The sequence below is a fragment of the Babylonia areolata genome, chromosome 12 (assembly GCF_041734735.1).
Source record: "Babylonia areolata isolate BAREFJ2019XMU chromosome 12, ASM4173473v1, whole genome shotgun sequence".
In the NCBI taxonomy this organism is placed as follows: Eukaryota; Metazoa; Mollusca; class Gastropoda; order Neogastropoda; family Buccinidae; genus Babylonia; species Babylonia areolata.
Window position 1 is genome coordinate 8,988,803 of NC_134887.1, and position 23,862 is coordinate 9,012,664.

At 43.8% G+C, this 23,862-nt stretch overlaps 1 protein-coding gene across 1 annotated transcript in view; it reads right to left on the reverse strand.

Annotated features, from left to right (window-relative positions):
- Positions 1 to 23,862, reverse strand: part of LOC143288375 (transmembrane protein 132C-like) — a 59,178-nt gene that overhangs the window by 15,851 nt on the left and 19,465 nt on the right. The window contains exon 4 of the mRNA XM_076596775.1: positions 5,159 to 5,357. Within this exon, the coding sequence (XP_076452890.1) occupies positions 5,159 to 5,357 (199 nt within the window). The remainder of the gene's footprint in view (positions 1 to 5,158; positions 5,358 to 23,862) is intronic.

Genomic DNA, 23,862 nt, shown 5'->3' on the forward strand with positions numbered 1-23,862 from the left:
CAGTCTTCCTAGTTGACTCTGAGTATGGTCTTAGGCAGGCCAGGGCTGAAAATTCTGACAATGACAACAAGTTCATGGCTTCCCTAACTTCACTAACCACTTTGCAACGAAAGCTGATAACTGGAGCTCCCCCCACCCCTCCCTGTAAACTTATCACTGATGATGATGATGATGAATCAATGCCAGCAGCAGTGTCAAGCTGTTCGGTTACTGTGACCCATAACTGGGCCACACCCTAGTGGCATGTGTGTGTGAATCACAATAAATATGATAATTAAATTCAGGTGAGAAATTCCACACACGCTCTCAGTTTTGTTTACAAACTGAGACATATCCTCAAACACACACAATTACTGTCACTCGTATGGTGTGAAAGAAAAAAACATTCCGATAACTTTGTTTTCATAACAATGAATGAAAAGGCTACATCTTTCAAAGAAGGGAAACACACAAGACAGGCAGCAGAACACAGAGACAGAGAGAATTACCAGATTTTTATCCAACAAGAAATCAACAAAATAAGCATGTCTCAGAGGAATAAGAAAGAATACTGCGCAACAGTCAAGGCAAACAACATGACCAACACATCGATCAACAGACATACACACATACACATACACGTATAACAACACACTAACAGAAAACAAAATGCAGATCGATCAACAGAGACAGACAGACAGGCAGACAGACACAGAAAACAGGGATGGGGCCGGAGCGGACAAACAAACACGATAAAAACCTCAGCATCCCTGCAAAGAAAAATCAATCCACATGAAAGAGAACAAAACAACAAAAACAAAAACAACAACAAAAAGAAACAAACAAAACACAAAAACACAAAAAAAGACAAAAACTTAGCTCTGGTGGCGCCACGAAATGCTGCTGCCAGACATTCTGAAGGGACATCAATGGGAAATCAATAGGGTCTTTGGCTCACTCCCCACCACCACCGCCACCACCACCACCCCTGCCTTTCCTCCTCCCCCATCCCACCTTCCAGAAGCAGCAGAAGATTGGGGATTACTGTCCTTCCTGAGACTTCACAGACTGCAGCCAATCTTTTTTTTTTCTTTTCTTTTTTTCTGGCTTGCTTCATCATCACCTGCCCCTTCCCTGCTTCTGCTACTGCCAGCCACCCCTATCCCTCTCCCCCTTTCTCTTCCATTATGCGGCATTAGCTGTCCCCTACCCTCCCTTCGCTCATTGTCACACCCCAACACTGATGTTAAACTCGCTAAGTTCTCTTTTCTCCCCCCCCCCCTTTCACACCTCCAACACCCCCTTCCTCCTCCTCGCACAAAAACGTCTATCAGGCCTTTCTCCTCTCCTCTTCTTGCCTCCATCCCACCTCTCTCATCTCCCCTCCCATCCACCTCAACAAAACAAAGTTTTCCTATGCTTACACCCCCCCACACACCCTCTTCCACCATTCCCCTTTCATCTCATACCTCCTCCACACAGCCTGCATGTTTGAGTGCATACAAGCGCTTGCCTGCATGCTCACTTCTCTCTCAGCTAATTTAGAGCCCCGCCTCACCCCCCCCCCCCCCCCCTCCATAGTCTGAGTCTGTCCCTTGCTCACTCAAACACACAAACATGCACACACGCACGCACACATGCACACACACTGACTACACACTGATTCTCTACATTACCACTATACAACTCCCAGTCTTACAATGAGATTGAATTTCTCAAGGGGAGGGAAAAAAAAGACTCATCTCCCCACTCTCAACTTTCAGTTCTTCTACTGCGTGTTCAATGAAGCAAAAGGTCACGCCACAATCTCCTGTTTTCAGGAACAATTGACTCCCTCCTACACATACGCCAACTCCTCATTTCTATCGTTAACAACCACCAGAGGGGAGAGGTGTGTTTTCTATTAACTACGCATTTTGCGTGACAGGTGGAGATTTCATTTGATGTCTTGCCAATAACCTTCTTAATTTCCTGTCTCTCTTTAATCTTTCTCCATTTTCTGTTGAAGACAACAGTAAAAAAAATTTGAGATTGTGAGCAAAAACGAGTGGGTACATTTCTACATATTTTGCAAGACAGAAAATCTGTCGATAATCTTTTCAATTTCAGGTCTTTTATCTTCATTGTTTTCTGCTGAAAACAACTGCGTAATTATTTGAGGCTGTGGGCGAAGGGGTGGGTACAGATCAAAGAACTGTTAAGTGTGCATTGTGTGTGTGTGTGTGTGTGTGTGTGTGTGTGTGTGTGTGTTGGTGTGTACATGTGTGTGTTGGTGTGTACATGTGTGTGTGTGTGTGTGTGTGTGTGTGTGTAGGTGTGTGTGTGTGTGTGTGTGTGTGTGTGTGTGTGTGTGTGTGTGTGTGTCCCCATCCATGTTTTAAAAAAGTTCTTTTATGCCATACTTCTGTTAACTTATAACTGACACCATCAATAGTATTTCAACAAACAACAAGAACTGATAACCTCAAATAATCCTCAACACACACACACACACACACACACACACACACACACAGAGACAAACCTGCATGCAAGCAAGCAAGGATGCAGCTCTTTCCAAACAACACTCCCACACGTGTGTCCACAGACCAAAGGAAAGTTTGGAACATTCCCTCCCATCCCAGACTAGGACTGGCAACCAGTCCAAACAGAACACAGACTTCTCTCTCTCTCTCTCTGTGCTAATCCATCCAGTCAAAAAATAATAGGCTGCTCTCTTTCTCTCTCTCTCTACAGTATATACCGAAGAAGTATCATGTGCGCCCCAATGCATTTAAATTGTCACTGTTGTTTGCAGATGTGAAGACATGCATTCCACTCTCTCTGTTCTTGTCCAAAGCCTTCACCCATAGAAACAAGTCTATCTTTGGTTAATGACGCATGATTACATACCAATCTGCCCATCTATCTTTTGTCTTTTTCTTCTTCTTTCTGTCCCTCTCTCTCTCTCTCTCTCTCTCTCTGTGTCTTACTCTGTCCTTTCTCTCTTTTCTACCCTTTGTTTGCTTTACAAATATTGGCGCTGTTCTTTATAATGGATGTTGAAACGGAAGCCCCCCCACCCCCAACCCCTGTTGTCACGGGCAGAAAGGCCTAAACAATAAACCATTCAGACTTCAGACTTCTTCTCTCTCTCTCAGCTCCTCCCTGTCCTCCTTTGCCTGCTGCCTATTCCTCAAAAAGCAACATTGAAGAAATCTCTTTTGTGATCTTCCAGGGAACTGGAAAAACAAAAAAAAACCCAAAAAACAAAAAAAACCCAAGCCACACAAACAAGCTTACAAAGTTATCCCTGTCCTGGGGAATGTCTTGAAGCTATCATGGGGGGCTTGACTTTTCCATTCATTCTTTGAAGTCAGCACTTAAAAAAGATGCACATGTTTACCTCCAAGATATATATTATATCTAAAAGGCAGATAGAATGTTGTGTGCAGGTGTGTCTTATCTGTATAAATTTATATATATACAAACTTGCTTCTTTGTCACACACTGCCTGCCCAGTTTTTGATCACATGTCTTCTACCACCTGTTTTCTGTTTTTTGTTGTCTGGTTTTTGCCATAAGCAAGTCGTTATTTGATTTATATACTTTAGTTTACAAATATACACTGTTTGTTCAATGTTTTACAGATATCAAAATGTAGTGGGAATCAAACTGTAGTCATTAAACACACCTTTAGGGGGACCTTGTTTTCAATCTTCCCTCTCTGCTTCTGCATCCCCCAAACCCATCAACACACCAACAACTCTAAGTTTATAACAACTAAACAGACAGGTGCAGTGGCTGAATGCTCAGAAAGCTGGATTCTCACCCAAGTTTCCGTGAGTTCGATCCCCAGTTTCAGCGCAGCTGGTGGGTTAGGGGTGGAGAAATCTCCCATCTCTCCGTGTCAACATATGTGCAGACCGGCTAATGCCTGAACCCTCTTTACGTGTACACGTGTGCAGAATAAGCACGTTTAAGATACTGCTGCAATCCATGTCAGCTTTTGGTGGGTTGCGGAAACAGGCCATGAATGTAAACTAAAAGAAGAAAAAGAAACAGAACTAAGCTGGGTTTCTCTTGATTTGGGTATACCATGTGAGAGAAAAAAAAATAATAATAAATAAATAAATAAAAGGCTAATAGTTATTGAGAAAGTTATAGAAATGCTACTGTGAAGAATTTGCTTTCAACAAGAATAAGAGAGCTCCACACACACACACACACACACAGAATACTTTGTCTCTCTTTTGATTTGGGTATTACTATTTTGAGAAAAAATTTGGGGAGTTTATCGAAATTACTGTAAAGACCTTTGTTTTTACATCAGAGAGAGAGACGCGCGCACACACACACACTTTTTTAATATTACTATTTGAAAAAAAACCCACAAAAATGCGGGTTATTATCTTATGGAAATGTTACTACAAAGACCTTGGTTTCTACAGGAATAAAAGAGAGAGCTCCACACACACACATGCACGCACACAAACACACTCAGATACATCACTTCAGAGTCTCTTGAATTGAACATTACTATTTGAACCCCCCCCACCCCCCTCCCCCAAAACAAAGTTACCCTCTCCCCTAAAACAAAGTTATCTAAGACAAACCCACATAACACAGTTCATGACACAGTATCCCAACCGTTTAGCTCCTTATGGCAAATAAGAGTAGGCCATGCTGAGGACGCCAGCCATTCCGCTTAATTTATCATCCCCAGCTTACAAAAAATCGTAAGAAAGGGAAAAAAAAAACCAATACTTCAAAGCCAAACAAAAAATACATTAAAAAAAGGCCATATAGGCAAATAACACTGCAGAATGGACAGCTAGAGCCCATCCCAGTGTTTACATCTCACAACCTAATTGCCAGAGCAAAACAGCACTGATAGTACATCACAGACAGCAGAAAAGAGAAAAAAACGTGTCAAGGCTTGCTTGAAAAAAGAAAGGGGAATGGACTGGGAAGGCAGAAAAAGGAGACAACAGTGAAGATTCAAGATTCATAGAAAAAAAAAGTCAGAAACAAAGAGAGTGACAAAAAAGAGGAAATTTCTAGCACAGAATTTCCAGGTGGGTATACTATTTATACTGAAAGACCCCTGGCATCCCCACGGGGGGTGGGGTGGGGTGGGGGTGGGGAAGAGATAGCTCAACGCATGCACACGCACACACGTACACAGAGATGACCTCACCTTAAAGACGGTGACGATGCTCTCGGGGTGGTCGCCCAGCACAGTGATCTTGGCGGAGATGCGCGAGTCCTGCGGGGGGAAGTAGGAGTTGCGCGACAGGCCGTTCTTCTCGTAGTCCACCGTCCACACGATGCGCCCCGCCACGCTCTCCTCCGCCTTCTCCTCCACCTCAAACTGCCAGCGCATGATCTCCTCAATCCTGAAAGCATGCAGTTTTCAACCACAGTGTTACTGGTGGCTCCTCAATCCTCAAACCATGGTTTTTCAACCATGATCCCCTAAATCCTGAAACTATTCAGTTTTTCAACCACAATCTCAATCCTGAAACCATCTGGGTGTTTTCAGTCCATGATCTCCTCAATCCTGAAACCAAACAGTTTTTCAACCACGGTGTTACTGGTGTCTCCTAAATCCTGAAACTGGACAGTTTTCAACCATGGCTTACAGGAGAATCCTCGATCCTGAAACCATACACTGATACAGATACAGTTTTCAACCATGATCTCAATCCTCAAACCATCAGGGTGTTTTCAGTCCATGATCTCCTCAATCCTGAAACCAGACAGTTTTTCAACCACGGTGTTACTGGTGTCTCCTAAATCCTGAAACTGGACAGTTTTCAACCATGGTTTACTGGAGAATCCTCGATCCTGAAACCATACACTGATACAGATACAGTTTTCAACCATGATCTCAATCCTGAAACCAGACAGTTTTCAACCATGATTCCTAAATCCTGGAACCATACACTGATACAGATACAATTTTCAACCATGATTCCTAAATCCTGAAACCATTCAGTTTTCAACCAGGATTCCTAAATCCTGAAACCATTCAGTTTTCAACCATGATTCCTAAATCCTGAAACCATTGAGTTTTCAACCATGATTCCTAAATCCTGAAACCATTAAGTTTTCAACCATGATTCCTAAATCCTGAAACCATGGAGTTTTCAACCACAATTCCTAAATCCTGAAACCATTCAGTTTTCAACCACAATTCCTAAATCCTGAAACCATTCAGTTTTCAACCATGATACCTAAATAACTGAAACCATACAGATGCAGTTTTCAACCATGATTCCTAAATCCTGAAACCACTGAGTTTTCAACCATGATACCTAAATCCTGAAACCATACAGGCAGAGTTTTCAACCATGATTTCTAAATCCTGAAACCATTCAGTTTTCAATCATGCTTCCTAAATCCGGAAACCATACACTGATACAGATAACAGTTTTCAACCATGATCTCAATCCTGAAACCGGACAGTTTTCAACCATGGTGTTTCTGATGTCTCCTGTATTCTAAAACCACACGTTTTTTCCTCCTCAATCCTGAAGCCTTACAGTTTTTCAACCATGGTCTCAATTCTGAAACCATCACTCAGGTTTTCAGCCCATGATCTCATCCTGAACCACATAGTTTTTCAACCAGGTTGTTTACTGGTGTGTGGCTCAATGTTTGGCTTATATATATATATATATATATGTGTGTGTGTGTGTGTGTGTGAGGGAGGGGGAGAGAGAGAGAGAGAGAGAGAGAGAGAGAGAGAGAGATTGACGTAAGCTTTCAGCTGGGTCACCAACAAAAACTGTTTTCTTTTATATATTCTTGTCCCCAAGACAACTAAAATCTATCTGGGAATTTCTAGCCCTGCGTTAGGTGTGTGTGTGTGTGTGTGTGTGGTGTCATACTATTTACACAAAACATGAACAGTGCTGCTTCATCATGATTTCAGTAACTAAAACTGATGAAGATCATTAACAAGTTAAAATTTATTCCCTGAAGAGTGACTGAAGTGGGCATGTATGTGTGTGTGTATGTAGGTGTGATACTGTGTTGTGTTTATAAGTTGTGAATTGTGCACTAGTTTTATGCACAAATAATATATCAATGAATAAATAATATAGTATGTATATAAAAAAAAAAGTGCATATATAATATGGGTTGTCTAAAACAACAATATCAATCTGCTTGCCCCTATAAGTGTGTGAGTATGCACTGTGGAAAGAAGCCCAAGTATGTAAAGAGTAGTACACCATGTATCCTGTAAGTGTGATCATTCACATCACCCGTCTCTACATATATATATATATATGGGTGAGTGCATGCAAGGTATCTTCCACAACAAATCATGTGTACTCTGACTGTTCACAAAACTACAATGACTGCCACAGAGAACAAAACTTGTTTAGCATCCTGCCAGCATCACAAAAGCACCATGTGTGTGTGTGTGTGTGTGTGTGTGTGTGTGTGTGTGTGTGTGTGTGTGTGCTGGGGAGGGGGCACTGAGGATGCTAGGGACAGCAAGGTAAGGTTAAACAAATAGAAAAAAAAAGGCTACAGGTTCCATAGCCTTTTACAGTGAATTCTTATCCACTGTGTCAGAGCTTGGCCCAATCCTTTCCTTCCACCTTTTTAAACCTTTCAACCTTATATGCCAGTGGCATATGTGGAGTGATGGCCTAGAGGCAATGCATCCATCTAGTAAGCGAGAGAATCTGAGCGTGCGGGTTCGAATCACGGCTCAGCCACCAATATTTTCTCCCCCTCCACTAGACCTTGAGTGGTGGTCTGGACGCTAGTCATTCGGATGAGACGATAAACCGAGGTCCCGTGTGCAGCATGCACTTAGCGCACGTAAAAGAACCCACGGCAACAATAGGGTTGGCAAAATTCTGTAGAAAAATCCGCTCCAATAGGAAAAATAAATAAAACTGCATGCAGGAAAAAATACAAAAAAAAAAAAAAAAAAAAAAAGGGTGGTGCTGTAGTGCAGCGACACGCTCTCCCCGGGGAGAGCAGCCCGAATTTCACACAGAGAAATCTGTTGTGATAAAAAGAAATACAAAATACAAAAAGCCAGCTGAATCAGTAGCACAGGCAACATTAACTGAAGTTGTGTACCTTGTGTATGAAAAGAGTTACCTCTCTTTATTGTTTTTTAACCGTCCCTGACTTGTCCGGTACACCCATTCACACCTGGGCAGAGTGAAGAAAATCGGAGTAAAATGCCTTTCTCAAGGACACACAACAAATGGAACCTCGAACTCTGACCACAGGTGAGTGCTGAATCAGAGGCCCAACACCTAACCCATTCTGCCAGGGCATTTCCAAAAGCAAGATAAAACTACAGAAAAAAAAAAAATTAAAATGTATATAAAGGCATCTCTGGTACTCTCATTGTTTTTTCTGTGATCTCAGACATGGTCATAGTTCCCCCTCCCCAAACCGTCATCCCAAACATTATACAAGATTTGTTTTTGTTTTATTTTCATTTTTATCTTAACTGAATGACTGTTGACTCCTGTCCACACCCTTACCCCACAGCCAGTCCCATGCATGAAGTGATGAACTGAAAGCAGAGCCTGATTTTTTTTACTTCATGCATGTTGGGGTGGTTTTCTTTAAGCACCTGAGAGACACGTTTATCACAACAACGGCAGCTCTGTTTCGTTTTTATTGCTTCAGCAATATAACATGAAACCCTCTCCATGCCTTCTGATCACCTCCACAACCCCCACCCACCCACAAAAAACAACAACAAACAAACAACAAACAAAAAAACGACCACCTGCACAGAGACATGAACTGGCCCTGACTTCATACACCAAGTCACCCCCCCCCTCCCCCACCCCCCAACCCTCACCCCTTCCTCTCGACAACCCCCTGAGGAGGCCCCACCTCTACCCCCCCCCCCCCTCCCCCTTCCAAAAATCCTTGGCTCCCCCCCCCCCCCCTCCCCCTTTCTTTCCTCTCCTCTCCTCCTGTTTGGCAACAGCTCTGTGCATGACCCTTGGCTCCACAGCTATGCCTGTGACTGGCGGGCGGCCTTGCTTCTTTTCTTTTTGGCCCTGTTCCGCTCCTACACTCGTAAACCATCCTGTGCAAATATCCCCAGTCAGATACCAGTGAGTGAGTGGATGGAGGAAGGGAGACACAGAGAAAGGGAGAGAGAGAAACTCGGACTCGGGAGAAAATGTCCTGAGCTTGAAAAGTTTGCTGAGCTTTCCTTCTGAGCCAGATAATCTGATAGAGAGAGCGAGCTAGCACAGCAGTTCCCCCCCACTCCCACCCCACCCCACCCTCCACTACCACCCTTCCCCAACAAAGAGAAGATGAATGGACTCCCACATATTTTGCTCCCAAAAAAAGACTGGTTTATTTGGGTCTGGTATCGTAGACAAAGCATCACATATTTTACTCCTAAAACAAGACTTTGGTTTATCTGGGTCCGGTATTTGTAGACAAAGTACCTTTCCTCTATCATGGGCTTATCTCGACTGAGTGAGTCAGCAACAACAGTACGCCACAGATCTGGAATGATGCAGCGGTTCATAAATAAATGAACCAAGTCACGGTGCTCGCCAACTAAAAATATTCTGATACAGAATAAAATAGCCAGCAGCTCTCTGTAGGTCCCTTTGCAACTATGCCTTTTAATTTTCTTTTTTTCTTTTCTTTTCATTCTCTTATATATATATATATATATATATATATATATATATATATATATATATATATATATATAATTCTTTACACCACAGCTACAGCAAACGAACACAACTTTTTTTTCTCTCGTTTAGTCTTCACAGTTCCAAAAGTTTAAAGAAAGTATACGGCACCTATGTGTGACAATGCATACGCACAGCTAAGTATCCACAACTAACGATGTATGCGGGTCCACACACACGTACACTTGAAATAAAATACCAAGAGGGGTTGATGTCTGATGTAAAACACAGTTGAAACATGTGTGAGGGTCATAAAACTGAGTTGGGGTGGGTGAATAGAGGAGGAGGACCGGCTGGAAGAGGGAAGGGAAGGGGGGGCGGGGGGGGGGGGGGGGGGGGGGGGGGCGTAGCACAAGCCGTCAATCAATGCAGACAAGTGATACGTATGCATGTATGTTGTAAAACTGCAAAACTGAAAGATTCTACATAGGAGTGCATGTATGCAAGCAGAAACTGGGGGTGACACAAACAATTTGTGTGAATCTTATGATCCGCGTGTATGTGTGCACACATGCTTACGCGCATGTGTGTGTGTGTGTGTGTGTGTGTGTGTGTGTGTGAGTGTGTGTGTAAGCGTGCGCACGCACGCGTGTGTGTGACATTATTTATACTCACCACCACTATAAATACCACGTACTTTGTATACATGCACACAATTAATGTGCACAGATCTCTCTCTCTCTCTCTCCCTACCCCTTCCTCCTACCCGCTACAGAATAAGACCGACAGCCCCCCAACCCCACCCCACCCTCCAACGCTACAGTAAGGGCCGATCATAAAACACCCATACTGTGTGTGACTCCACTACTATAGCACAGACAAGGCGACAGAGGAGAATATAGCACACAGTGTGTGTAGGTAGGAGACTGGGGAGGTGTACTGAGAACTACAGGGGCCTCGGGGGACCTGTTGGTTGTCGCCACGTTACTCTGTTCAACCGCTGGAGCGTGAAATGGGTGGAAAACACTGCACGCACACACACACACACGCACGCACGCACGCATAACACACACACCGATCTACACGATGGGGTTTGACTATAAAAATTAAGTGTGTGTGTGACAGTGTGCGTGTGTGTGAGTGCGCGCGCGCGCGTGTGTGTGTGCGTGCGCGAGTACGTGTGCGTGCATGCGTGTGACATATGTGCACACCTCTGAGGATGACAGTGGGTGCTAATGCAATTGCTGTCTGATGCATGCATGTATACTATGCACGCCCATGCATACATTGTGTTCCTGGGTGTCAGTGTCCATGCATGAGCCTGTGTGTCTCAGCCTGAGAAAGCTCTCGGCTGAGAGAGAGAGAGAGAGAGAGAGAGAGAGAGAGAGAACACTGGAATTATTTACTGTCATTGCCAAGAAAGGTCTTTTGACAAGGGGGCAACAACATAAATTCACTTATTTTTGCTTCAAATTAACAAAAACTCTCTTTGTTCTCTCAACCATTCAGTCAATTTAAACCAAGAAGATATGCAAACACTGGGAACATGTAAGTCACATTCTGACCAAAACTCAAGGAAATGGAACTAAAGAAAACAAAAAATATAATAATAACAAAATGACAAAATGAATGGGAACTGGCTCGACCATCCACTCCAGAATATATATATAAAAAAAAATAATTCAGAATGACTCAACAATAGACTCATGTATGTAATGCTATGTTTTCTGTTTTGTCCAAATAGGATAGCAACTTCTGCACTGATTATAATTAAGTGCCTTCTAAGCTGTTGATACCATTTTGACTTCTGTACCTTTGTCTACTGTTTGTGTGTGTGCAATGAATTTAGCAATCGATCTGTGATTTCATCATCAGATGATAAAACAGTAACAACATCAAGACTTTTAGCCACATCTGTTTTAAAGAATATACATTTTTTTCTCGCACAGTATTATACACTTCACACTGAAAAAGAAAATATTTTCAGTCATCCACCTGGTAGAGAGAGAGAGAAGGAGAGAGAGAAGGGGGGGGAGGGGGAGTGGTGAGAGGCGGGTGGAAAGAGACGGTGGGATGAGAGGGAGCGAGACAGAGACTGACACTGAGAGAGTGAGGGCGTACAAGCAAGCATACACACATGCACACGCCAAGCAGCTATATATATATATATATATATATATATATATATATATATATATATATATATATATATATATGCATAAAACTTGCGGGTAACATTGAATCCTGCAACTAAAGTTCAGCCACATGAACTAGATACAAACTTCACACACATCTATACACCTGTGTGTTTATAATCATGTGTATATGTGTATGTGTGTATACTGACATATATATATGTGTGTGTGTGTGTGTGTGTGTGTGTGTGTGTGTGTGTGTGTGTGTGAGAGAGATACGGTGCCTCGGCACACAAACTGAATCCAGAACATAGTACTACCGTTAAATCCAAAGACCCGAACTCTGACAACATTCGTTTCGTGTCGGAGACCGGCCAAACCGAATCAAGCAACCCGGCCTCCCTTCGAAAAAAAAAAAAGTCGACATAACAGTGTCTGCGGAGGAAAAGCTTACAGCTTACTACTCTTGACTGACTACACCACCAGTCTCTTCGTTGGCTGCTGGTCGCACCTCCCTCACTTGCCGACTGCTTTTGCTACTTCCTGGCAGTGTCAGTTTTGGTGCTGGGATTGCTTTCACGGACTTGCAAAGAGATTATTATACGCAATTTATAAATAATATATTAGATATTAATTATCACCTTTTCATAAATTTATATAAGATATGTCTATGAGCTGCTCTGAATAACACGGAAAGCCGTTCGTTCGTTCATCAACCCCCACGATGGTAGTGGCGGGGTTTTTTCGACTTTGTTGTGTGTTGTGTTGTGTTGTGTTGTGTTGTGTTTGTGTGTGTGTGTGTGTGTGTGTGTGTGTGTTAGCAAGTGAGAGATTGAGACTGAAAGGCGGTGGTCGTAATGATGCTTAAGATAAAGATATACGGCACAAATAATTGTAAGCGTGCGTACGCGCGCGCAAACGTGTGTGTGTTTGTGTATGTGTGTGAGTGTGTGTGTGTAAGATCGAAGTGATGGGTTTGTGTGTGTGTGTGTGGGGGGGGGGGGGGGTGTAAGATCGAAGTGATGGGTTTTGTTATGAACGTGTACCAGTGTGGTTGCGTTGGGGGAGGTGGGATGAGAAACTAGAGTGGGAGGTCTGAATGAGGGGAGCTGTCAAAGTGTGCGTATCATCATGTAAGTCAGCGTGCACAGGGTTCGTTCGTTTTGCTGTTCAACGGGATGTGCGAACAGAAAAATGTTATAATGCAACATGAAATATATATATATATGTGTGTGTGTGTGTGTGTGTGTGTGTGTGTGTGTGTGTGTGTGTTATAACATGAAACGTGAAGAACATACAGTGTTTGTGTTAGTGTGTGTACGTGTGCACACACTTTTTTTTTGTGTGTGTGTATCATATAGCACCTTCATCCACCAAAACAAACATCAACCCGAACAAGCACACAGTTTACAAAACACACCAAAGACCATTCACCCACCACCCCTGTCACAATCACCACCACCGACACACCGTCTCACACGACTTTCCTCCCCTCCCCTCCCTTCCCTTTTTGTCTCTCATTGCATGCAGTGCTTCTGACAAACAAAACAAACAAACGAACGAACGAAACCAAAGCTCATAATTAAATACGGACTGAACATGCAAGCACGCACACACTGAGTGCACACGAACGGTTGGGGCACAGCAGGTCGGGCGGCCTGTTACATACATCTACACATATTGAACGGCTTGTCGTGTTGTTGGCAAGACCTTGACTCCGTCTCGGGCTCTAGCAACCGACCAACCTACAATACAAGCATGGAAGTGGAGGAGGAGGAGGAAGAAGAAGAAGAGGAGGAGGAGGAGGAGGAGGAGGAGGAGGTGTGCAAGCCAGGCAAGCCAAGCCTGCAAGCCTTCAGACCGACGGACTGATTCCCAGACGCTGGCGGGGGCTGCCCTTTTTCATCGATTTTTTGGTCACCCCCACCCACCCCCCCCACCCCCGAGTCGAACGAACAAGGCACGAGAGAAAAAGGTCTGCTTCATCAATAATGAAAGCTGCCTGCAGACATCCAGGCAGGCAAGCAGGCACAGGCAGGCAGTTCGCTGCGAACAGAACCAGGTTCTTCTGGCAATCTATACCTAAACCCACCCTACTCCACCCCTCACTCACACACACACACACACACACCGCTGCACACTGTCGTCGTTGTCGTTGTCGTCTTTGCCGCACGGCGCTGCTTTTGTGCTGACAGCCCAAGATCCACACCGAAGCCTCACAGGAAATTACTATTTCTATTCTTCTTCTTCTTGCCGAGTTTGAAAACCCGACTGTTTATCGACCACACACACACACACACACACGCACGCACGCACACACAGAGTTAATCTGCAAAACCTAAATGTCATGTCCGTAATCTATGGCTGTCGGGATGCACTCTTTTCGTTTCTTCTTTGACTTTTTTGTTGTTGTTGCTTTTTTTCTTTCTTAAACATTAATTCACATATCCTGTAGTTTTAACGCATTTACTATGATTTAGTCTACTTCCCTCTAAAAACCATGGTATCAGCATTTTATGCATGCACTGGTTGTCAGAGATTTGTGACGTGCAAGCATGCAGAAAAGAGAATGAGAGAGAGGAGGAAGATGAAGATCACGAGAATGAAGACAGGATGAGAGAAAAGAGTGCTGACAGTGACACAGACAGAAGACGCACGTTTCACTTTAATTTCAAAGGTTTACTTTAGATCCAAACAACAAAATCCCAAAACCTGGTGACACAGCACCATTACAGCGTGGAAGGTGGATGAACGGAGAGACAGGCACAAGCACGTAAACAGTGAAACTGGCGTATCCCAAAACCTGGTGACACAGCACCATTACAGCGTGGAAGGTGGATGAACGGAGAGACAGGCACAAGCACGTAAACAGTGAAACTGGCGTGGCTGGCCGTCGGTGCAACGTGTGTGTGAATGAAAGAAGGCTGCCGCTGCTGCTGCTTAGCTGCCAATATTAACGTAAACATCATCAATAATACAAAATGGCTGTACCACCATTTACACACACACACACACACACACACACACTACTTGCCTCCACCCCACACCGAACCCCCATGCCCCCCCCCCCCACCCCCACCCCCACTATGCCCCTCACCCAACAACGATCCCCACCAACCTCTCTCTCTCTCCCTCTCTGTCTCACTCACACACACACACACACACACACACACACACACTACTTGCCTCCACCCCACACCGAACCCCCATGCCCCCCCACCCCCACTATGCCCCTCACCCAACAACGATCAAAACCAACCTCTCTCTCTCTCTCTCTCTCTCTCTCACACACACACACACACACACACACACACAGAGCTTTGAAACTACAGTTGTGGTGGTTAGTTTAAACTACTTGGTGAATCATGCATATGAAGGGTGGAAGAAGGGTCTTTGAAGTGGTGGGGGCGGGGTGGGGGAAGGGTTGCGGGGGTAGGGGGGGAGGGGGAGGGGGCGGGGGTTATTGCTATTAACATGAACCCGACTCTTTTTTTTTCTTTCAATGTACCAGACCTGTGTTCTGCTGGACATGCCTGGCTCAAAGTTCTCCTTTGCGACTGGAACACACACACGAACACGTACATGCAAACACAAACACACAGACACACACACAGTGACAAACACACACACACAGTGACAAACACACACACACACACACCACACACACCAGTGTCCACTTGGCCTTGCCATCCTGGCTACCACGACAAAACAAGGTTGGGGTGGAGAGGCAGCCGGAGGATGTGGGTGGGAGGGGTGTGGGTAGGTTGTACAGTGGAGGTGAGTGAAAGAGGATTGATATTCAAGATCTCTGAGGGTGCGTATGTTTGTGTGTGCGAGCGTGCACACACACACACACACACACACACACACACACACACACATATTTTTACACACACGCGTGTGTGCGCGTGTGTGTATGGCGAACTGTTTTGTATCTGGTTTGTTTTCTGTTTTGTTTATAAACACGAGGACAGGTAGAAATGGAGTTTTTAGTGCATAACAACATTATGATGTATGTCAGCGTTTTTCATTAAAAAAAAAAAAAAAAAAAAAATCCACGCGTTGGTTAGCACAAAATCCTTTTAATTTACTGTATTTTCAGAATTCAGAACAACTCTCGGTCGTTATCATACTGAGTTAATAATACAATCACCTGCACTACGCGATTAACTTGAGAATAATTAAACCCGCGCAACATAAATAAACCTTTAGTTTAAACAATCAAAATGATGAAAAAAAAAATCCCCATTTCAAACTCACCCCTAGTGACCTGTATAAATTACTATATATATGTTCCACCCTCATCCACCTTCTCATCAATACCCCACTCCCTCTCCACCCCACCTTAACCCTCCACAGCTTTTTTCCTGACACAAAGACAGCATTAGTGTAATCAAAGCTAACAAAAACAACAACAAAAAAATTAAAAAATCAATTAACCAAAACGGGGTCACAGTCAGGCTTGTGGCTGTGTGCCTCTGATCACCACCCCACCAAATAAACCACTGCTGTGGCTGTTTTGTGACGACCAACCCAACAGCCACAGCAGTACACACACACACACACACACACACTCACTGCGCGTGACCCATCACCACCACCAAACACAAACAGCCAAACACAGCAGCATCCGAGTACAGTAGAAAGGGGGGTGGAGGGACAGATGAGAGGACGGGGATGGGGTGGGCGGCGGAGGGGGGGAGAGGGCTGTAACAAAAACACGCCACTCTCCCCCCCCCCTCCCCCTCCCTCTCTTCACCTCCCCCCTCACACCCCCTTCCCATCACGACACCTCCCTCCATCTCACGGATTTGGTTTTTGAACATGCTAAGTTTTTTTTTGGCCTGACAACGTGGAGGTTGCCTGGTGATGTGTGTGTGTGTGTGCGCGCGTGTGTTTGTGTGCGTGTGTGTGTGTCTGCGTGTGTGTGTGTGTCTGCGTGCGTGAGTGAGTGAGAGTGTGTGAGTGAGTTAGTGTGTGTGTGTGTGTGTGTGTGTGTGTGTGTGTGTGTGTGTGTGTGTGTGTGTGTGGATGCGGTGAGGAATGAGCTTTCACACAAAGCGGTGTGTCCAAATTTCTTGTCGATCGATTCATTTTATTAAAGAGAAACAGCCCTTAATTAAATGTTCCAGGAAACAAAACATTGCTCAGCACTGTCACCGTCAATTTTTACTGTCAGCACGAAAGAACGCTTGACGGATGTATTAGTTCACTCACTGGATGCAAATGCAAACCGCCAAAAAACATGTCTTTATTTAATTTAATTTCTTTTTTTTTCTGAAACAGAACACAGCACTGCCAAGGTTGCAACAAGGATAAAATACTGACAACACAACAGAAAACTATCACTCACAGAATAATGATTCTGAAAACGGATTGCTATTATCATTATAATTATTATAAAGAAGAAAAAAAAGGAAAGAAAAAAACAAGAGCAGAGACCTTAAAAACTGGGAAAGACTATCTTTCACAAATAATATAATGAACTAAGACAGCAAAGATCAAAGTTAGTGGGTAAAAGGTAGAGATTTTTTTTTTTTTTATCTCCCAGGCCAACATATGTGCAGACCAGCTTGTGCCTGAACCCCCTTCATGTGCATACGCAAGCAGAAGATCAAATACGCTCATGAAAGATCCTGAAATCCATGTCAGCATAGGGTTGGTTATGGAAACAAGAACATACCCAGCATGCACACACCCCCAAAACGGAGTATGGCTGCCTACATGGTGGGGTAAAAACGGTCATAGATGTAAAAGCCCACTTACATACAAACAAGTGCACATGGGAGTTGCGGCCCATGAACGAAGAAGAAGAAAGTTGAGTCATCAAGTGAGGTTGCACGCACAAGTCAGAGCACGTGTGCCCTTGTGTTAATTTATATAAATCCGCTGATTTATATTTTTCCTTGTGAAGACAAATTGCCCCAGTGCTCACGTTATTGAAGGTGCAATTCATCTCTGCTGACTTCAGCCTGGATGTATTGCTTTTTATTGAACAGTTTATCTCTTGGCCAAGTTATATTGCTTTTAACGCTCTTGGCCAAGATGAATTGCTTTTAATGCTCTTGGCCAAGATGAATTGCTTTTAATGCTCTTGGCCAAGATGAATTGCTTTTAATGCTCTGGGCCAAGATGTACTGCTTTCAATGTCTTGTTCCCAAGGACACAACGCCATTCCGAAACAGGAACCTTGAACCCTGATGACTAATGAACACTGGCTCAGAAGTCCAACACCAAACTGATTCTGCCCAAACTTTGGACCATAAACCCAACACCAAACTGATTCTGCCCAAACTTTGGACCATAAACCCAACACTTTGGACCATAAACCCAACACCAAACCGATTCTGCCCAAACTTTGGACCATAAACCCAACACTTTGGACCATAAACCCAACACCAAACCGATTCTGCCCAAACTTTGGACCACAAACCCAACACCAAACCGATTCTGCACAAACTTTGGACCACACACCCAACACCAAACCGATTCTTCCCACACTTTGGACCACAAACCCAACACCAAACCGATTCTTCCCAAACTTTGGACCACAAACCCAACACCAAACCAATTCTGCCCAAACTTGTGGAGTAAAGGCAATAGTGGAATACATGTGGAAAGTACTTAACTTTGGTCGCTATTTCTCAGTGCTTGCAACTGTTGTTTCTTTGTGTGTTTTGGTTGTTTTGTTGTTGATTTTTTAGGTGACCAAAGCGCCAACATGAACACGTGCCCAAGGGGAGGGGGTGGTGGAGGTGAGATGGGAGAAGGGGTGGAGGGGGAGTTACTGACAGGTAGAGTTCTGAACACTGCAAGCTCTTGTGCAATGTGCACAGTCTCGCCGTTTGTCATGGATGTCCTCCATCATGCATTTCAGTCCACAATATTGTGCACACTGTCAATCTTTATCACAGAAGGGATGAGACACACTGCCAGCTCCTGTGCACTGTGCACAATCTCACATTTATCATTACAGGTGGCCTCAATCGTGCATTTCAGTCCACAACACATTGTGCATACTGTCAATCTTTATGATTTATCATAACCAAGAATGACTCGGACATCTCACAAAGAAAGAAAAAAGATGATCTTTTTACTATAGTATATGCTGCAGTGCAAACACTGTCCAAAAATATGATAAAATCCCTTCTCCAAGCAATGCCAAGGGAATGTGCTCTATCCTTTTTCTCTGCCTTTCCCCATAATTCTCACTACTTGCTTCAACTGATTATAGAAGTAAATTCACATTTCCTTTTATTACCCCCATGTGTATATATATCTAATACATATACCACATTCTAGATGCATTCCATATTTTTTTCCCTTCCTTTTTAAATATGTTTGTTTAATGTTTACCAATTTATGTGTGTATGATTAGACAAAAAACTTTAAGAAAATTTAATAGTTGTTTTATAGTTGTTTATGACAGTGAACTATGAGTTGTCAGTACAATCAGTACAACCAAATGGCACAGAACTTCACCTGTTTGAAACAGTTCCTGGCTGGTGGACAGACAAATCCCCCCCACCCCCCTCCGCCCCATTTCCACCCCCCAATCCCCACTGATAGTTTTCTACATTTCACAGTGGTTGGACACAGGGGTATGTGCGCCAGTCTGCCGACCAGTCCACACAGGAGACTTTTTAGCTGATTGAAATGGAATCGTTTCAACAAAAGCCACTACTGCTGGGTTCAGATCAAAACGACGGGACTGGACTTCAGAGGCATGTGTGTGTGTGTGTGTGTGTGTGTGTGTGTGTGTGTGTGTGTGAGTGTGTGTGCACACATACCACTGCATGCAAAACAAGACCTTGAACAATTTTCCAAAGAAAATATGAACTAATGAAGTCAACGGTTTGTTTGTTCTTTTTGTGTTTTTTGTTTGTGTTTTGCAAATTAGAATATACTCACTTTTGTAATTGTCTATATGGGAACAAGTAACAAAACAAAACAAAACTGACTACAATTAGGTATACATTTATAATGGTCCTGAAATGAGTACCAAAACTTCTATCAGAAGAGAAATATCAAATCAAATCAAACCAAATAAAAAAAACAACTTCATTAATCCACATGGAAATTCATTTGTGCAATCACAGACTCTCTAAAAAGTATAAACATACACATAACAATTAACATGCTAAAACATATCATAAAAAGAGATTAATACTTGTCAAAATATATTTGGCCATCTCATAACCAGCTATTTTCAACAACGACAGACTTTATTTTTTAGCAGTAGAATTAATGCTTGTTTCTGAACATTTCCGAAAGAAAACTACATAACCTTGTTCCCTACAAGTACAACAGTACATCTTTACTGCCTATTAATACATCTTAAACAGCAGTCACAGACCCGCAAGCTGCACAAAGCAGAATCCAAGTGCTTTGATTTGTAGATCCTCCACACAAGATTCAGTGCCATTAAAGTATTATATATATACAAATAACAGTACTTATATCATGTTATTGTTGTTCCTGTTTACAGGAAAACTTCACATTTCCTTTCTACACACACACACACACACATGAATACATGCACACACCACACACACTCCCTTTTAAGTTTTACAACCAATGTTCACCTACCACCTCTTTACTCAAAATAACACCACCATCAAAACAACCCAATAAAACATGAAAGCCTCCCGATAGGATTATGAACCTCATTGTACCAAACTGCCTCTGACCTCTCAGTCACTATACTGTTACCACTTTCCTAACATACGCACGCACGCATGCACACACACACACACACACAGAACAACAATAAAGTTTAAAAAAAAAAAAAAAAAAGGGAGAGTGGAGGAAACCACATGGGAACACTGGGAGTGGATGTCCCCTGGGGAACATGGCAGAGGGCATCAAGCACTTAATCTCTCTGGACTGTACCCTTCCCCCCACCCATCCACACACACACACACACACAGAGGAAAAAGAAAAGAAAAAAAGAGAAGAAATGAAACCGTTTCCACAGGACCATAGGGCCAAGCCAGCGTTGTTTTGCTTCGCCCCAGCCATGAAAAGCCACAATCTTCCCCCCCCCCCCTCCCCCCCAACCTCACACACTCACTCACTCACACGCACACACACACACCAAAGGGCCTTTGTCACTGAAACGGGTTCGCACCTCTTGATCAATTCGATCCCTTGCTCTGCCTTGCCCCTTTACCTCAGCTCCTCCTCCCCCACCCCACTCCACACCCCTCACCATCCACACCCCATACAGACAATACTAACCCCCACGTAGGGTTGGGTTCAAAAGGCCATCTGGTCGCCAGGTTCGAGATTCACTACTGCTCTTAGGAGAAAAAAAACAACCACCCCAAAACACAACACACACACGCACACACACCCAAAAAAAGAAGAAAAAAAAAGTACACTGAAGTTTGAACTGAGAAAAGACGGTGGACAGTAGGGGTGAGGAGGAAAGGGGGTTAGTGGGAGGAGAGAGGGGCCAGTGGGAGGATGCAGAAGTCTCTGAGCGAGACCGAGGGGGGAACAGAGAAAGAAAGGGATAGTGGGGCGAGTCTGGATGACGGAGGGGAAAGAGGAGGGGGAGTTGAGAGGGAGAGGAGAGGGCGGGAGTAGGGAGTCGGGCGGGAGATTGTGGAGAGAAAGTGAGTAAATGAAAGATATTCTTTTCCTTTAAAAAAAAAAAAAAAGATTTATGTGAATGTCAAGCCTTTAACCCATAACTTGGGTGATAACATATACATCCCACATTCATCAACACTGTAGTCTCAGAGATATAAAATTACTTCTTCTGCTAGAAACTAACTGATTATAATAATTCAAGAGGATATATACATCCTTGGACAAGGATATTTATTTTGCACATTTGTCAGTCTGCATATGTATAGAACTGCAACTACAAATTACTTCTGTCCACTGGTACATAACCACTGAAGCAGCAAACACCCTTGTTACATCAATGGCAGGTTGTGTGGTTTCATCAGAAACGCTTGTTTAACTGATAATAAAACTAAAGATCAAATCAAAGATCACCAAGAACAAACATCTACCATTAAAAACAATCGCATTCTACAGCCGAGCTTCTTAACTCTGTTCCCCCACAAGCGACAGGCAGACCTGTCCAACTCCAAGGCAGGTCACTTTACAATGAACAAAGCCTCCCTCAACCCAACCCTCCAAGGACAGCAAGGTCCCTTTCAACAACAGACGGAATCACAATGCAGCCACTTTAAAGCCATACCACTGAAGGTGTGGCCATCTGATCCTCTACCAATCTGCCCCCCAGTCAGATGACTTCCCAACATCCTAATCCCCCAGGGACAGGATGGCAAATGAGCGCCCTGGGCAAAACTAAGCCCAGGGGAGAAAGATACATCAGTCAGCCAGTCAGCACCTGGACTTCAAAAGACAAACGCATACCATGCGCCTAAGTACAGTTTTTGTTTTTAATATGGGTTACAGTTAAGGGTCCCATAGCTTTTTTTTTATGGCAGTAAGGGCAGTTATTTCATATAACTTAACTCTGGTTCAGCACAGGGAGGTGGTGGGACACAGTCCTCTCCTTCCGCCATTATAACCTCCCCCATCACCTTACTCAGGTACCTCATTCACAGAGTAAGGAAAATCAGAGTAAAGCGACTTTCCTAAAGACACAACACTATACTGACATGTAGATTCAAACCCTGATTACTGGTGATCACTCCCAACACCTAACCAATGCTGCCACGGCACTTCCTGAATGAAAAAACTGTTGGCTTTTTTCATGATGCAGGTGTAAAGGGTGGTTTTGCAGGTTGTCCAGTGAAGCTGGTGTGGAGTGCCACTGTCTGTCTACTTGTGGCTTTGGGCACAACAGCTGCATTCCTTATGCTACACGCATACTTTGCTTGTGACTTTTATCAAAACAGTGATGTTGTGTGCGTGCACATTAATTGTGAACGCAAGTGCAAATAATAGGTCTATAAAGATAATTACTGTTACTTCTTTAGAATGTTCAAGGACTTAGTTTTTTGAACAGCTTGCATTCTCCCGGTCATAAAACAATAACAAGAAACATCTCCCTCCTGACCTTCACTCTTCACGTACCCGCATGCAAGCAAACACACCATCACGCACACATCCGCACACGCAAACACACAAAGCCAACACACACTTCCCACTCAACCTAGAACCACCACCATCAAAACAGCCTTGATTTCCTCTAGAGTGCCAAGAGCACCTGAGCCTCTCAAAAAAAAAAAGCCAGTGGTATCATTAAATTAATAAACTTCAGAGGTTCCCCCCCCCCACTCTCCCCCAACACCTGCAGACAGGAAAAGAGCTGAGGGCTGCACTGCACACACACAAACATATATATTAACCATAAGCCCCAAGAGACTCCAGCCACTTCTCTGAGGAGAGGAGGGAGAGAAAAAAAAAAAAAAGAAAAAAAGAGGAAGGTGTGTGGGTTGTGGTGTATGTATGGATCTGTTTTCCTGAGGCCCCTAGCCTGTTGGCCACCTCCACTCCAATCCATTAGCCCCTCTCCAGGGACCTCCGGGGGATGTGAGTTAGCCAGGATTTGATGAAGGGCAGGTGCTTAGACCAGATGAGTGTGTGCACGGTTCCTCTTGGGCCAAGTCTGGACAGCCTTCTCTTCCTCATCTGTCTCTATCTTTTCTTTTATTTATACCTTTCTGATCTGAAATGACTGAAAATAATGGAATGCTGTCATTATGCTATGGGTGTTAGAGAGAGAGAGAGAGAGAGAGAGAGACACAGAGAGAGAGAGAGAGAGAGAGAGAGAGTGTGTGTGTACATGTCTGTCTGTCTGGTGTGTGTGTGTGTGTGTGTGTGTGTGTGTTTATAGGAGAGACAAAGAGAGAGACAGACAGAGAGAGAGAGAGATTCTCTTCTCCTTTTTTCTTTTTTGAGGGGGGGAGGATGAAGGAGGTTCTTGGTAATACTTGAACTTATATTAATGCTTCAGGATTTACATAACTTATTTTTACACACACACACACACACAGAGTCTCTCTCTCCTCCGAAGCCAAGCCAAGCTCAACTATAACTATAAAACATCATCAAAGCATGCGCACACCTGAAGTCAATCCCGCCCTCCCTTTCAACTACTCCCTCCCACACCACCCCCACCTTCC